Source organism: Stigmatopora argus, chromosome 17 (genome assembly GCF_051989625.1).
Source record: "Stigmatopora argus isolate UIUO_Sarg chromosome 17, RoL_Sarg_1.0, whole genome shotgun sequence".
Taxonomy (NCBI): Eukaryota; Metazoa; Chordata; class Actinopteri; order Syngnathiformes; family Syngnathidae; genus Stigmatopora; species Stigmatopora argus.
Genome location: NC_135403.1, coordinates 11,138,112 through 11,153,901, shown reverse-complemented (window position 1 = coordinate 11,153,901; position 15,790 = coordinate 11,138,112). Strand labels below are relative to the sequence as shown.

The 15,790-nt window shown below is 42.4% G+C and overlaps 2 protein-coding genes across 3 annotated transcripts in view; one reads left to right on the top strand and one right to left on the bottom strand.

The window, feature by feature from the left end:
- The window catches only part of dlgap1b (discs, large (Drosophila) homolog-associated protein 1b), a 110,712-nt gene that overhangs the window by 80,042 nt on the left and 14,880 nt on the right, over window positions 1-15,790 (bottom strand). The window contains exon 4 of the mRNA XM_077623922.1: window positions 2,890-2,962. The gene's annotated coding sequence lies outside the window, so the exon portion shown is untranslated. The remainder of the gene's footprint in view (window positions 1-2,889; window positions 2,963-15,790) is intronic.
- On the top strand, window positions 5,974-12,309 carry htr5ab (5-hydroxytryptamine (serotonin) receptor 5A, genome duplicate b). 2 transcript variants are annotated; one of them, XM_077624574.1, is made up of 5 exons: window positions 5,974-6,044; window positions 6,172-6,355; window positions 9,783-10,130; window positions 10,204-10,584; window positions 11,382-12,309. In XM_077624574.1, the coding sequence occupies exons 3-5, from the start codon at window positions 9,783-9,785 to the stop codon at window positions 11,712-11,714; spliced, it is 1,062 nt and encodes a 353-aa protein (XP_077480700.1). In that variant the 5' UTR covers window positions 5,974-6,044; window positions 6,172-6,355; the 3' UTR covers window positions 11,715-12,309. The 2 variants fall into 2 exon arrangements, with proteins under 2 accessions (XP_077480700.1, XP_077480699.1); XM_077624573.1 differs by having other exon boundaries at window positions 6,033-6,355.

The window sequence follows — 15,790 nt, the reverse complement described above, 5'->3', positions numbered from 1 at the left end:
GTCAAGAAAAATAACAGTCAAAATAAAAAATGTAATTTTTTTATCTACGGTCAGTGCACAATTATTTGTATTTCATGGGAAAAAAGCCACTTAACTAAAAGCTTTTGTGTAGTATTTTCTCTATTTTATGGAGAATTCTCTAAAGCTACTAGTAACTAACTTTTTTGTTGTTATTTGTGCACTACATGGTGAAAACTTTAAATCTCATTATACTTCTATAATGACAATGCAAGCATTCAATTCAATTAAAAAAAAACATATTTCTCCTGTTACCACCATTCTGACAAAAAGAATACTCTGCTGAATCAGCAAAAAACTTCAGTAACTCATTGTCAGTGACCACAGATACATGACCAACCATTTGCACACTACTAAAATTACTAGCTGACACTTTTATAGATTGTTTTTTAGCTGCTTTGAACATTTTTGTAAACATGAATTGAAAACATGCCACAAGGCTTTGTCTTGACATTTAGTTTTTCAGCTATTGCCGCTTCACATTAAAAGGGGGTTCACCTATCAGAAAAAAAACAAAAACTCCAAGAGTCACTATGAAGTCTTGGGAGCCCATACTTGAATTAGATCTGCCACACCTCTGTCAATAATACCGGGGTGAGGACAGAAAAATCGCCGGGCGCACCCCCATTGTGCCACGTCTGGCGAGAAGGACGCAATTATAAGTCATGATGATTCATTGTCGCCTGAAGGCTGCGGGTCTCTGATTGCGGAAAATTACACATTAAAGGGCCCTACATCGAGTCCTCACAAGACCTCTTCACGCTGGATCATCTGTGACACTTGAAAATAAGTTGATTTAAAGCCTTTTTTAGGAAGAGAAAGAAAGATGGAGTTGCTTCTTTCCCCGCCACGTCCCCGCGAGCGATTGACGGACGGACGGCCCCGAGTTTTTTGCCGTTTGTCCTTGAGCGCTTCATTAATTGCAGCACTTTTTCAGGGCAAACCCTGCAGGCTTGTTCACCTCCGAGATGAGGCCAGGGATCACTGGAGGCGCGCTGTTTCAAATTGCCGCAATTCCCAGTTAAATATAAACTGCCAACACTTCATTAAGGTTTTCAATTTAAAATCATCAAAAATAAAATTAATCGGCGCTCAGGAATAATTAAATTATAATCGTCAAATTAATTTTTTTTTTGTTTAACGCGCAAATTAGCCGTTTCAATTATTCCCATTTTTCCTTGTCATTATTATTTAATGGATTTCGTCCGGTTAACATGTTGTGTTAGAACCGATTTCAATTATCATGTTAAATCCATCGGGATGTTGGGGGGCGTGTCACTTTAAACGGTTGCTAAAGACTGCTCCGGCGGTAACGAGAATTTGTAGTTTTTATTATTTTTTTCCAAGTTTGTGCTGATTTTGAAAAAGTTTGAGAAAAGTGCAATAAACGTATGAAAAATGTTAAGTTTGGCTTACCAATTTCGTCATACGCAGTTTCTGGGTATGATGACAATTAGGCTTTTGTTGAGTCAATGATGATGATGACAAAGCCTATGTCCAATTATTATTATTTCTTGTTTGAGAAAAAAATCTTTTAACTCACTTTAACAGGATTATGCAATTTTTGGTCATGTTCTTCCAATGAGTCCGATTATTTTCTTTTTTTTTAACAATTATAACCATAATAAGTGAAGAGATGAATGCAATGGCATTTAGAAATGACACATTTTACCATACAATTGATTTAAGTGACATTAAAAACATCCTCCGGGAGAAAATGTCACAATCAGAGCAAGCAATCAGAAAGGATTGTTTCTCTTTTTCTTCACTTTTTAAACTTTCAATTCACTCCATTTTCATGAAATAACTTTCTCTCCTATTAAAGGGAGAACCTGTGTTTCCAACTACAACTCCCACTTTATGTAATCTCAGGCTCGAGGTCGACTTTTATCGATTTCAAATCCCTTTTCAAGTTCAAAACCGTCTTTATCAATCAAACTGACGCTGCCTTCTTTTGAAGCAATGCCTCCAAGCGCCTCATTTTGACCATCAATCCTATTTATATATTGGGGGAGGGGGAGTTGGAGGTGATGAGAGCCTATCAATCACTGCAGAGTTGGTTTATGCACTGGCGCTTTCATTTCACTTCTCGCACCAACAACTCCAAACTGCTGGGGTCGTCGCCGTGACGACGGAGCTCACCTGAGGTCACCGTCACAGTATGTCAATATCAAAATAGACTCCCGCGCTATTTGTGGGCTGTCACATTGTTAATGGACTTTTTCGAGACTAAGCGTTTATCTCGCCGCATCTCATTCCATTTTGAGGAAACCCGCTGAGCTCGGCACGCCTTCGCCGGCGGCCTCGTTAAGGACGGTAATCACGGGCGGACGTATCGGCGATGTGTGGAAATGGACGCCGTGGAGATTGTCTGTGTGCGTTTGATCCGCGTTCTCCGGGGAAATGGCTCTTTTAATGGCTTTTTAAGGGACCTATGATTGGATATGGGTTTAAAAAAAAGTATTGTATTCGGGTTTTGGGTCCCAGGTAAGTACTGGACCAGCAGGTTGTCATAAATTATCCAAATAAATCAAGTCAATGGTGTTAAAAATGAAATACAACTAAAAATCTAGGAGTAAAATAAAGTCAGCTTTGCGTATTTATTTATATTAAAGGAAAGGAAAATAGGGAACTTAAATTATTGATCATTTTACTATCATATTTTTCGTGAATTGACATTGGCTGGAAAAAGTTTACACACCCCTGTTTGATACCATTGTGTGTTCTAAAATAAATTGAGTAATATACATAATTTTCCTCATTTTCCATAATGGAGTCTAATGTTCAGTTGATTCCAAATGGATTATAAGACGTATATTGCCATCAATGGCAGCTAACGAGTAAACAATATGGATATTAAAATTAAATTACCTGTGGTTGATGAGGTCTTTGAGTTTCTCTTCCGCAAATGTCGCATCCTGCAATCCATCCATATTTTACAGTCCTAAAAAAGGAGGGGGAAAAACATAATCGATAAATAAGACTGTAAGCTGTTTCGACTTGTGGAATGTGTAAATTCTAGCTCGTAAAAACGGCATCTACTGGACAGAATTAACCGAGCGAAACGATATATCAAGTAAATGCCGTATACACATACATTCTTTTACGGCCTCGACTCTTTTAAAAGTTAAAGTCAATAAATCCCAAAGACGCCATACGAGCAGAACCATGACAACTAGGAACAAACCTTGAAAAAGAACAATCACACACTTGTTGTTCCTCCATGTTATGACAGACAGTGTTTGGATTCCCATTTTTCTTTCACAAGTTATCAAAGCCTCGCAATAAATCGTCGGCGGGACTGTGTGATTTTGGGACTATTTACGACACAAGGTCGCCGTTGTAAATTAACACAGTGAAATCGATGATATGACCACGTAGCCTCGGGCCCATCGTATTTCACCTTTTCTTAAGTAATGCATCTAAACTTGGCCCGGTTTCGATATTGCGAGAACAACATCTCACCGTAAGAAGACAACACGGCACTTTTTTTGTTATTTTGTTCGTTTTCTTGCATCAAACACTGAATAAATGATTGGCAATCTCAAACCTGCCTGCCAAATAGGTTGTATAACTCTTGCTTAGTCAAACTGAGTTGCATCACATTGCATGTATTTCACCCAAAAGTTCATATTTAGAATAAGTTTAATGTTGGGGTTATTCGGGGATATTATTATATGTGCATTTTAAATCATTAATATGTATAGGAGCTTCATCTATTTTGGGACCGAGCAAAAGGACGGAGCCACTTCGAGAACATTTGTTTTCAGGACTATTGACTTGGACAGGACACCACGTTCCAGGCCAAGGACTGTTGATCTGAGTTGGCGATGAAGATCTACGAAGGACTCTTAAATTGCTTTGACTTGGATTCCGGCAGATGGCGATAATCGAACCAACTTCCGAAAATACTCGCTTATTGTTTAAAAATACTGTCGCTCGGGTTTTACCATGTATGGAATTATTATGCTTATTTGTGCAAATTCTTACGCAGGTGTTCTTGGTTTCCGACCTGATACGAAATTGTTGTGGCAGTTGTTTTTTTACCTTAATGGTGTTATTCGGTTAGTTTATGCAATTGTTTGAATCAGATTACAGTAAGTGTTTTGATTATGCGCGACTAAATGTACAGAGGAGGATGCCGTTTCTTCAGAATCATCTGGGACGAGGACGAAGTCAGGGTGGATTCTCCTTGCAAGTTTGGTAGCCGGAATATGTCAACGATGTCTCTCTGTTTTTATTAAAGTCTACCTATTAATAAACCTATCATTTAATTTCTGAACTGAACTTTGCATGGTGTGTTCTCTTTGTGCTTGTGTATGTTTCGATTATAATTGAATTTTTTTAATTTTGTTTTTCAGCGCATCCAAAAGTAGCTGCAAATAAAATGTATATCACTTCGAGGGTAGTGGGGAAAATACAGTATCGGTGCATTACTGATTCAATACTATATAGGAGAAATATTAAGTTAAAGTGTCGCACACACACAAAAATCACAAGGTAAAACGTGATAAAGCTGCGGAATCAGAACGGATTGTTATATATCTCAAAACATGTGAATTTAATAGCCGCTTGCATTTTTCACAGCTCCTCGGAGGACTGCCAAAATGATCAATGCAATAAATCTGCATATGAAATGTGTCGCCTGAGATGAAACAAATACATTTTTATGGCATGGTTGAAATCACATAGAAAGATTTACTGAAAGGATTTCTTTCTGCCACTTGCATCATGCAAATGACAACACGCACACACCACGGGAAGCCTGCCTTTTAAACGTTATCGTTGCCCCAAAGACTTGAACGTCGTCCTTCTCGGCGCCGTGACTGTTTGAACAGGTGCTTGAAACAAATCTCACGGATTTACGGGGGATCCGTTATGTTATTAGATAAGCCAACGTTGTTTCCGTGATAGAGTGCAAGCATGAAAGCGGGTTTAACCTCTCGGTACCGATCGGAAAACGAACAAGAGAGTTGTTGGGACATAACAGGAAACATGCATGCTTGTTTATTGAATTAGGATGTCATTTTGAATTTCCTACTCTACATGTAAAAGCTAATATTACTAAATCACTGCGTAAATAATACTGAAACATGGCCATTTGGCTCTCATCGTTCAATGAAAAAAATGGAAGCACGCCCAGGAAAATGCTTATTTTAACTTATTGGTCGATAGATGTCAAAGCCATTTTCACTGGGAGGAAAACATTTAAATTTAAGAGGAAATTAGTTTTAAAGGGATGCGTTTTGTGATATGAATACACACAGGGTATAACAGGACTGTCCTTGTTTGATGGGCTCTGTGTGACTTCATTCTACTGCCCCTGGTGGCCAAAGAATGAATATTAGAGGGAGCCACGCAATGAACTGAACTGCAGCATTGAAACCTGCACAAAGCGCTTGATTTGCTATAACATTCTCTTTTTTAGAAAGTACAAAATTATAGAGTGCTAGCTAGTAGTTTAAGATGTGTTCTATCTTGTGGAGAGGCAAATGGAACTTGAATTTTGACGAGTTATTACGAGCAAATTCAATTCATATCTCAACATAGCACTGCATTTGAATTGACACATTAAAGTTTCCTATTTTGTTTATTTAATGTTTAGGATGATTACAAAACATGAACCGCTGAGTTAAACAGCAGTGTGCATTCTTTTAACTGACTTAAGACTTTGCTTTTCTCCTAATTGCTCTTTTGGGGTTCATATCAGGCATTTGGTTCGTTTTTGGTGATACCTGTGAATAAATAAATGTTACTTGAGTAATTGCGACTGAATGAGTCAAATCTTGGACTACTCAACCGGACCTACGAGTAGAAAAAAATCCATCAAAAGTCAATAATAAGGGAGCCCCCAATGTTTGGGTGACAACAAGTGGTCCCCTGCATTGCCTACTGGGCATTTGGATCCTCTCGCGACCCCCTCCCAATTGGAGAGCGGCGCATAGTGGTAAAATAGGAGGAGGCAACGTTGTCTGAGAAACAAGATAAAGACGTCATCTGCATCCGCCGTTGCATCTTTGCCTCTGGTAAGGCGGCTTCCCACCTCGTCCTCCCCCCGTTGCACCCTTCGCACCTTCCTTTCATCTTTCTTCAGTTGACTGAGAAAAACGCAGTGTTTACCATGAAAACAGACTCCCGCCTCTTTCGCCTCAGATCCCTCCACTCGTCAGCCCCCTATAGCAGCCGGCACGGTTGGTTCCTCACGCTCGCAGTGTATGTGCAGTCAAGCCACACTAAGCCACGCTCAGCCATCAGTCCTCCCTCCTCAGGCGGCGATGGATGCAAGCACTGAGCACCTTCTGCCGCACTACTACTTGACGCTGGATCGCTAAACGGGGTAAGTTCCACAACACTTTCTGTTTGCCTTGTATTCTCTTATCCACCACCACCTCCTCAAACACTACAATCTAGTGACTGATGTTGTGTAACAAGTGTCTACTGACGCTCAAGTGTTGAGGAATCCTCGCGGGATGTCGCCGCATGGGCATCCGAGGAGCCGGGGTTATTAAGAAAGTTGATGCGCGGTAGGTTTTTGCTTGATGTTGGTACTTAAAAAGAGTCCTCCAAGAAGAATGAGGCAATGTTTGAACAGAATGAGTCCGTTTTTTGTTTTACACAAGAGGGGAAGATGTTTCTTGAGAAATCAATGTTTCTAGTTGGCAGCAGTTTGCATGGTTTTGCTCCGTTTTTAGGTTCGTGGAAGACTCTTAATGGTCTGCAGGTGTGACCGTTGCCTTTTTTTATATCTACCCTGCCTGCGATTGGCTGGTAGCCAGTACAGGGTGTACTGTGCATCTCGACCCAGAGTCAGATGGGAAGTGACCCTAATGAGGACAAGTGTGGTAGAAAATGAATGGATGACCCAATGTGCAGAGGGAAAAATTGCACTCCATACTGCGGACAGTCTTTTTTCATATCTATATTTAAAATTCGCCAACAAACACTTAACTTAATGCCATTTTAGGTCACAGAGTACATGTTGCGTTCGTTAGCAAAAGAAGGATATTGACAACAGCTATTGATGACAATGGACAAATCCAATTCAGATCCAATTTATTTCAAGTGGGAGGGGCCAGAAGCAATTGGTGAGACAAGTTGAAAATTTAAGTAGTCCATTGAAGCTCTTTGCTTTGGTTGGCTGTTGGCAAGTGGGTGTGTCGGAAGCACAAAGTGGGTAGAACAAGCATTATAAGGCATGCCCTTTCGCTTGTAATTAAACGTACTAGGACTTAGCTTCTTGGCTGCCAATGACGATGGCGATAGTTGTTCAATGTGGGCCGAGAAGCGATACTTTGATGGTTTTGTTTTTGTTTCGTGACGGCTGAAAGAGATTCTCGACAGTTGCATCCGCTTCAATGGCAAAAGGTGATTTGTCAAAGACAGATGAGTCAAAGATGGCTTTTGTTTCAGATCGATTCCTAACAGGCTATCAATCTGCCTCATGTCACAATTATAGATTGTGTCCAATCGTGAGCGTTACTTTCTTTTGAAGAGACACAAAACATCCATGAAATGCTCAAGATGATCTTACAGACTAATCGGCAAAAGTGTTCACGCAGAACAAATAGAATATAGACTGGTTACGTTTCCCGTGACAACCTCAAGATCCATGACGCCGCCCATTGGGCCGATCAAACGAGTCACAATTTTTGCTTTTCGAACAGGTTAGACTTGGAAAATGCTCTAAAAAACAAGCCACAGAATTCTCAGCCAGGTAAATTTTACAAAGACTAATTTTCCGGCGACGTCAACGGCGAAGGGGGTCTCCCTAGCCCGTATGCTAATGCACTGAGATCAAGTGGACCGGATTATGAAATGTCGATTTCTTTTCGCTGGGCTGTCCCTCTCTCGACAGCTTTCCAATTTCACGGCTGTTAGATGTGTTGAGAAGAACCGGAACAACAGAGGGCGGAAGGCCTTTTGATTGGAGTGCGATGCTAAGGGACTGTGTCATATGTCACCGCGAGCCGTTATTGTTATTACCCGGTGGACCTTATGGATGAGGCCCCGTGAGTTATAGCAAACAGATCAATACGGCAGCCGGCGGGTGTGAAAAATGCATGAAGCGTCACCCCCGTGTACCGCTGGCCAAGGGACTTGGTTTTCCTCAAGCCGCCGAGAAATATTCACCTGACGCAATAACGCAAAGAATGATAGCGTTACAAGGCGAACAATGTGAGATTATGGATTCAAATTGAGCAGAACCTGACGACTATGACGCAAAAAGGATCGTCAGTCCGTATTTTTTTGCATTTTCTAGGACGGAGAGAATGTTTTTGACAACCAGCGAATTTCGTTCTAGTATCTTTTTAAAATCCCTGCGTTCCTGTCAGATTTCACACATTTGTTGATGAATAATATATGGACTTATTAGGAGGAAGGGCCGCAAGAACAATAAAAAAATTATTAAAAAATGGAGAAAAAGCTCATTTGCCCTTTGGCCGGATGACCAGCGCTGCCATGTAAAATGAATGACTGCATCAATATTACAGGAAAGAATCCTCACTTAAGAGAACAGGCCAAGGTTATTTGAAGATTTTGGAAGAGACATGGTGGCACGGTTTGACAGGGGTGCCGTGGGCCGGAATACAGAAGCGGGGAATGGGAATTTATAGGCGTGAAGATATGACCGGTGGTGAAAGTGAATGTTCAATGAGGTGTGTCGGATCACTCGGCGAAATGTGCGGGACTTTGTGGACGTTAACATCCGGAGATGAAGCCTGTTCCATTGATGCTTTATTAGGCTAAAGCGGTAAATCTCAGACTTTGCATAAAAAAAATGTGTTATTGAAAAGAAATTTGATTGATGACAGGCGCTTTTTATGAACTTGTTGGAAAAGTCTTTGATGTTCAGTAGAATCAGATGTGGCAGAGTTATAAATGAGATCGAGCAGTAAAAAGATGAAAAGACAAAAGGGAGATTGTACTCAATAGTTAAATAGACCTGATTCATTCTTAATAATTTAGGATCTTTGTTTTCTCCATTTTTTAAAAATATCTATCATATAATCACAGAGATATAAAATGTAATCTCCAAAATCGTTTATCAAAACTATTGTGCTTTCCTTCTTGAAATATCCGTTTTCTGAACTTTCTTGTTTATGAAAGAAAAATAATAAAACCATCATAAAGAAAAAACTCAATATATATGCCACTTTTCAAATCATCAGATTTTAAAAGTTGAGGTTTTTAGCGTAACGTAGACTCGAAATCAAGCGTTTTGGAAACTGCAAAACTGGACTCTTACATCAAACTAAAAGCTGCAACATTTTACAAGGCTAATAAAAGCCAGTGGCCTTCAGCCAGTATTTTCAGAGCAGAGTGTATGTCTGCTTACCATCGTTTTTCTTTTCAGCGTGGCCTTCGCAAAAAACGATTTACTTTAACAGAACGTCTATGTTGATGCAAATCAGGCAGTGGAGCGAGGAGCATGAGTACAAACGTTTCCTTTTTTTTCCTCCTTTAGGTGTTAAAAGAAGCCTGAGAGTAGCACTGCGCCATCTCAAATCGCACTCAAAAGCCCGCAGAAAAAAACCGAAGTAGCTATTTCGGGAAAATAGCTAAATGGTCCCTTGAGATGTACTATTGGAAAAAACCAGAGCGACGCACTTGTCAGACTTAACACAAACTCCGACATTTGATTACAGTTCTTGCCTTGAGGTACCAAAAAATTGAAAGGACTGAAAAGAGGCCAGGATCATGGCGTTGGGCGAACAAATGAACCATGTCGCCAATTTGACACGGCGCTCTCGCTTCTCCCGCAGATGCAGAATGAGTCGTTTTCCACGTCGGAATCGTCCGGCGTGACGTACCCCGACGTGGGCGCCAACGCAAGCGGATCCGGTTGGGAGGGCAACCAGGCGCTGCGGCCCTTCTCGCTGTTCAGCGTTCTGACCCTGACGCTGCTGGCCATGCTGGCGGCGGCCACCTTCCTGTGGAATCTTCTGGTTCTGGTGACCATCCTGCGGGTGCGCACCTTCCACCGCGTGCCGCACAACTTGGTGGCGTCCATGGCCATATCCGACGTGATGGTGGCTGCGCTGGTCATGCCGCTCAGCCTGGTGCACGAGCTCAACGGACGTTTGTGGAAGCTGGGTCGCGTCCTGTGCCAGGTGGCGCCCGTTTTTCCGTCGGTCGCCGGCTCGCCGGCTCGGTCCAACGTGGCCTGCGTTTTCTGCACGGCAGGTGTGGATCTCCTTCGACGTGCTATGCTGCACGGCCAGCATCTGGAACGTGACGGCCATCGCCCTGGACCGATACTGGTCCATCACGCGGCATTTGGAGTACACGCTGAAGACGCGCAAGAAGATCTCCAACGTGATGATCGCCCTCACCTGGCTGCTGTCGTCCATCATCTCGCTCTCGCCGCTCTTCGGCTGGGGCGAGACGTACACCCAGGGCATGAAGTGCCAGGTGAGCCAGGAGCTGTCCTACACCATCTTCTCTACCTTCGGCGCCTTCTATCTGCCGCTCTGCGTGGTGCTCTTTGTCTACTGGAAGATCTACAAGGCGGCCAAGTTCCGCATCGGATCCCGCAAGAGCAACACCATCACGCCCATGGCGGAGGTGAGATTAGCCAGAGTCCAAAAATTCCTCAAATCTCTACATTCTCAATGACAGGTGATCAAAAATTACAAAAAATGACACAATTTCGATTCTCAAATTGAAAATAGATGAAGAAAAATGAAGTTAGCGCACTGTATCTTGCAGCCAGTTTTCATCTCGCAAAATAGTCTCCCAAATAAATCAAAACTGGCAAGAAATTAATTTAATTTCTCTGCTTATGGCAAAAATGAAGTTAGCATATGCTCGTTTTCAGCAGCCCACACTACAGAGAATTATTTATGATCAAAAATGAATATTCTAGCAAGATTTCCATATTTTACTCATCATATTACATTTTTTAGAATAAAATTAGGACATAAATTACTGCTACAACTTACTATATTTTTTTGACATTAACTAATATTACACGTTTAGACGTAAGGGAAAAAAATACAATATTAATGCGCTTGGGCAACTATTTCCACCAATTCGCCGCTTGTAATGCTTCCAAAAGGGGAGGATTCTTTTTTTTGGGCAGGAAAATGATCAGGCAAATTAAGGTCAGAATCATCAGTATGCAAAAGTGAACATATTTTTGAGCAGATGCATTTTCTGCAATTTGTAGGGCATCTGGCAGTGAACTTCTTACAGTGTGGACTGAATTTAAAGTATCTTTGTGTCTAAAAGTACAAAATCCGCCACACTAAATAACCCCAACAAAAGTTGTCTTCTACTTGCTCCTATTTTCCTCTCTTCCGATTGCCACGCAACTGCCTTCACCCCATGATATTGGATTGGTCACCTCGATATCGCCGCAGGTGAAGGAGGAAGCGAGGCAGCCCCAGATGGTGTTCACGGCCCGTCACGCCACCGTCACCTTCCAGACGGACGGCGACACGTGGCGCGAGCAAAAGGAGAAGAAGGCGGCGCTCATGGTGGGCATCCTGATCGGCGTCTTCGTGCTCTGCTGGATCCCCTTCTTTATTACCGAGCTCATCGAGCCGTTGTGCGCCTGCGACATTCCGCCCATCTGGAAAAGCATCTTTCTGTGGCTGGGCTATTCCAACTCCTTCTTCAATCCGCTCATCTACACTGCCTTCAACAAGAACTACAACAACGCCCTGAGAAACCTCTTCTCCAGACAGCGTTGACTCGGTTTCCACCTTCCCGTAGCTCGCCGTTTTTTTCCTTCTACTTCTTTTTTTTGTATAACTTCCCAGCCAGACTGCTGAATGTCCTTGTTAAAAGGATAAGCGCTCGGGAAGGAACATGAAGCCCGGTGCGACCGGGAATCGGTTCAGAGGAGAACCGCAGACGTACGAATGGAAGTTTGGACTGCCGGGGGGACTCATCAGTGAATGACAGACTCGCTCATTAGGTTTACAAAATAAGGCCCGACGCTGAGCTTGACTGGTGCTTCCGAGGCAATTATCGTGGTCGGGAGTTGATGAAGGAAATGGGATGCACGGATTTTAATGAAGTCACAACTGGTGGTACACCTACATCATCCGGTGGCATTCCATATACAACACTCTGAGACGCAATGATCCTCATCCAAAACCAGATTCACTTAGCAAAGTCACCAAAAAAACTGATGTTTGAGCCTAAAAGTACTCAAGACGCAGTATGACCTCACAATGCATTTTTTTCTGAAGCTCTGATCTTTACCATATCGAGTTCTAGCGGAATTCCATAGAAAACATTGGTGACTCTTGGGTTTTATTTTGGTCAATTTCTACCTCCTGTTTTAGGCACTCGGACGTTTCGTCGAAAGATGTTTGGTCCCCGGACGATTGGTCCCCGGATGTTTGGTCGACCGGACGTTTGGTAGAATGGACGTTTGGTCGCCGGGTTGTTACTGTTGAAACCAGCTCTCAAAATTATAATCCTGAGAGAGAGTGAGTTTAATATCTAAATATCTAATATCAAAATATCAACAGTGAACTCTGTCATAATTCGACAGCGAGCGAACCCATTCTACCAAACGTCTGTTCTACCAAACGTCCGGTCGACCAAACGTCCGGTCGACCAAACGTCCGGTCGACCAAACGTTCGGTGACCAAACGTCCAGTCGACCAAACGTCCGGGGACCAAACGTCCGGGGACCAAACGTCCGGGGACCAAGCGTCTTTCGACGAAACGTCCGGTCACGCCTGTTTTGAGTTCCCATTGGCCAATTCAGTGGGTTAACTCTGCATTTGAGGGTGGTCCCCTTCCTACACCGTAAAACCGCAGATGGCGCAGCTGTACCTAATGTTGTGACATGATAGCGTTCCAATTGGAAATGAGATGAAAGAAGTCTTTGCCTTTAGCCAAGATGTATTTAAAACTGCGCCACATATTGTGTTTATCCCCTTCGCTTTGTTTCCCCGTCCGTATTCCCGAGACGTTTTCTCTAACACGTCTCATTTGCGACTTCAATCGTTGCGGGCGGCATCGCGGGAATTTCCATTGTGCCAAACGTGGCAAAAATGACTTCCTAGGCGGCTGCCTATTAAAAAAAAGTTTTGCATGGTGTTGAGAAGGACTCCTCTTTGTTCTTGTTATATTTCACGGCACATTAGGATTGACCCCAAAGGATGTGAGAGCTAATTTGTCACCTGTCTGCTCGCTAGTTTTATTACTGCGTACACGATAAGAATATGTAGAAGCATTCATATTCAGAGTTGGCCGTCTTGTGCAACGCTGCATTGTTTGAAATAAGCGTGGAATTAAAGAAGGCCGTTTGAAAAATACACAAAATTGTTGTTCAGACACTGTCTTAACAAACAGTAGTTTGGAGTCACAATACAATACAAAACTATAGTTAACAAATACGGTAATATTCTCAAAGGCCAAAATACAAAATGGATTGAATGGAACTACAATTTTACATTTGGAATCTAAAGGAATAACGAAGCAAGTTGCATATATTTTTTTAGGAATCTCTATTGACATAAGCAGCCGTTTCAATGAATCAATCAAATCTCATTGACAACACCAAGTTGTGGTTTAAATGTCCTAAATGTCGAACTTCAAACCCTCGATGGAGAGCGAACCTTTCACAAGAAGGGCCGATGAAGATGTTTCCGAGCGGCAGCCTTTAACTTCAGATAAGAGTTCATTTCAATGCTCGTAGATTTAATAAGGCGCCAACAGCAAGCGCTATCTCGCCGCCGCAGACGGCGAGAGCATTTCGCCAGGATGAAAACGTGCTTCGACAAAACAGATTGAGATGGAGTGTTGCCTCCGGTGACGCCAGTTTACGCAGCTCAATCCAACTGCTTTAATCACTGTGTCGAGTGCGCTTCGCTCCTGAACGGTCACCGCCGACCTTCTGAGTCCGAACGGGATTGGACGTCTCTAGCCGTCAGCGGATGAATAATGAGTTGGGGGTGGTAAGGGGGGAATTAAATAAAATTTGTGAGTACAAGAAGATGGAACTTTGTATGTATGCAAATGAGGAAAAGCCCTGTAGAATGTCAAAGTAATTGTTCATATGGCTTTTTAAATTGGTGGCAGCGAGCTCCATTTTCAATCCCACATTTGTCTGGCGGTGAACCTTCGACTTCAGAATAAAGCAGACGTCATTATCATCCTTTTTACTTTTTTGACATTCGGACACTTTAATCATGTCTTTCGAAATTAGAATCCCAACCCTAAGAAGAAGCCTATTCTAAAGTGCCTCTCCACTAAATCAGTCGTCTTTCACAATGTTCTTTTTTCGTAAAGTCGTGTCTGGTTATTTGCATGCCTATTGTATTTCTTCTGATCTCTTTACTGAGCTCCGGCACGTCATGAATACTTGATAAGAAGGGAAAGAAATGCGGGTATTCTTCTTGTGTTCCTCTAATAAGAGGAACAATGTGTACAAATAATAAATGCACACCAATGTAGTATCAGTCTTAGATATTCTAACATCTCAAAAAGACAAAAGCAGATGAACAGTGTGTCAAAATGCTTAATGAGGAGAAAATGTGCTCAAATGAACTACGACTGTCCGGCTAGCTTCCCAACAAAAGTACTGCAAACGTGCTGAGCACACCTGAAAAGCCTGTACACTATATACTCAAAAGCCAAACTGCTCAGAATTCTTCATAATTATCATTCTGCATACAACCACAACTGAATCATAAATGCTGAAAGCAAGCTCAAAATCATATTGCGGAAATCTGCCCAGATTACAAAACCAGCTCATTTATAGCGGGGGTGTCGAGCGGTAAGACGACAGCGGGGGGGCTCGGCGCTTATTTGTCGTCGGCACAATACTAAGAGATGGTTACCGAGCCATAAGAGGAGAGTCGCTGCACAGACAGGTGATTGAAGACGAACTTCCTTGTTGCCATGGCGGCAGTGCAACAGGAGACAATTCTGTCACACATATATAGATACGTATATATATAAATTCATAACTCTAGCACATAAATAAATATCCTGTGCAGCAGCACATCGATATGTCGACACGGAAGAGGATTTATCAAATCATCCCACCTTCTCCGATACATTCTGCCCTCTGGGTTTGGCTCCCCCTATACATCAAAACCTGATTGAGATTATTAGTCGAGCCTCCTGTTGTGTAATGGTGGGTGTCCAGTTCAGAAACAGGTGGCGCCGTTCAGTTTGGCTGAGAGTTGTTTATGATGGAGCAATAAACCATATTCGGAACTTCAGTGGGAGTTTGTTGGAAAACTCGGTCCGTGGTCTATTTTTCGCAAATAGTAGCCGCGGGCATTTATTTACTGGAGTCACGTTCTTTTTTGGAACATTTTGGAACAATCAAACATAGCTGGGGGCCATATAACAAGTCCAGTGCTTGCAATGAATGGAGAAAAGCCGAAACAATCGATTTAAAATGCCGCGCTTTTATGGAATAAAAACTTTGGAGACAACGGTGAATGAGTTGAGAAGAAACGCTGGCTTTCATATTGAACAATGAATAGCATACCAAAATATACTACAAGGGAAAGACAAACAATGCATCCATTTCTATGAGTATTATTGATATTCCCATTTGAGTCGTGCTTAGCATCCGCTGCCAGGCTAATTTGACTTATCGACCATTCTGTTGGGCATCTTGCAGAAAGTGCTGAGCGGGCACCCTTGGGAGACCAATAGTCTGCAAGTGTGCGATCACAGGGGATAACTTTGTGCAGAATGTCAACGCAGAGCATGAAAATAGAATCAAGCGCCCCACTTGTTGAGTGACGCGCTGTCCCGACAAGGGGAAAGTCATAAAATGCTTCTTTTC

Excerpts from the sequence above, each read along its gene's own strand:
- htr5ab (XM_077624574.1), top strand. The coding sequence starts at position 9,783 with ATGCAGAATGAGTCGTTTTCCACGTCGGAATCGTCCGGCGTGACGTAC. Across the intron at positions 10,131-10,203 it reads TGGGTCGCGTCCTGTGCCAG|GTGTGGATCTCCTTCGACGT; the intron begins GTGGCGCCCGTT and ends TCTGCACGGCAG. Across the intron at positions 10,585-11,381 it reads CCATCACGCCCATGGCGGAG|GTGAAGGAGGAAGCGAGGCA; the intron begins GTGAGATTAGCC and ends ATATCGCCGCAG.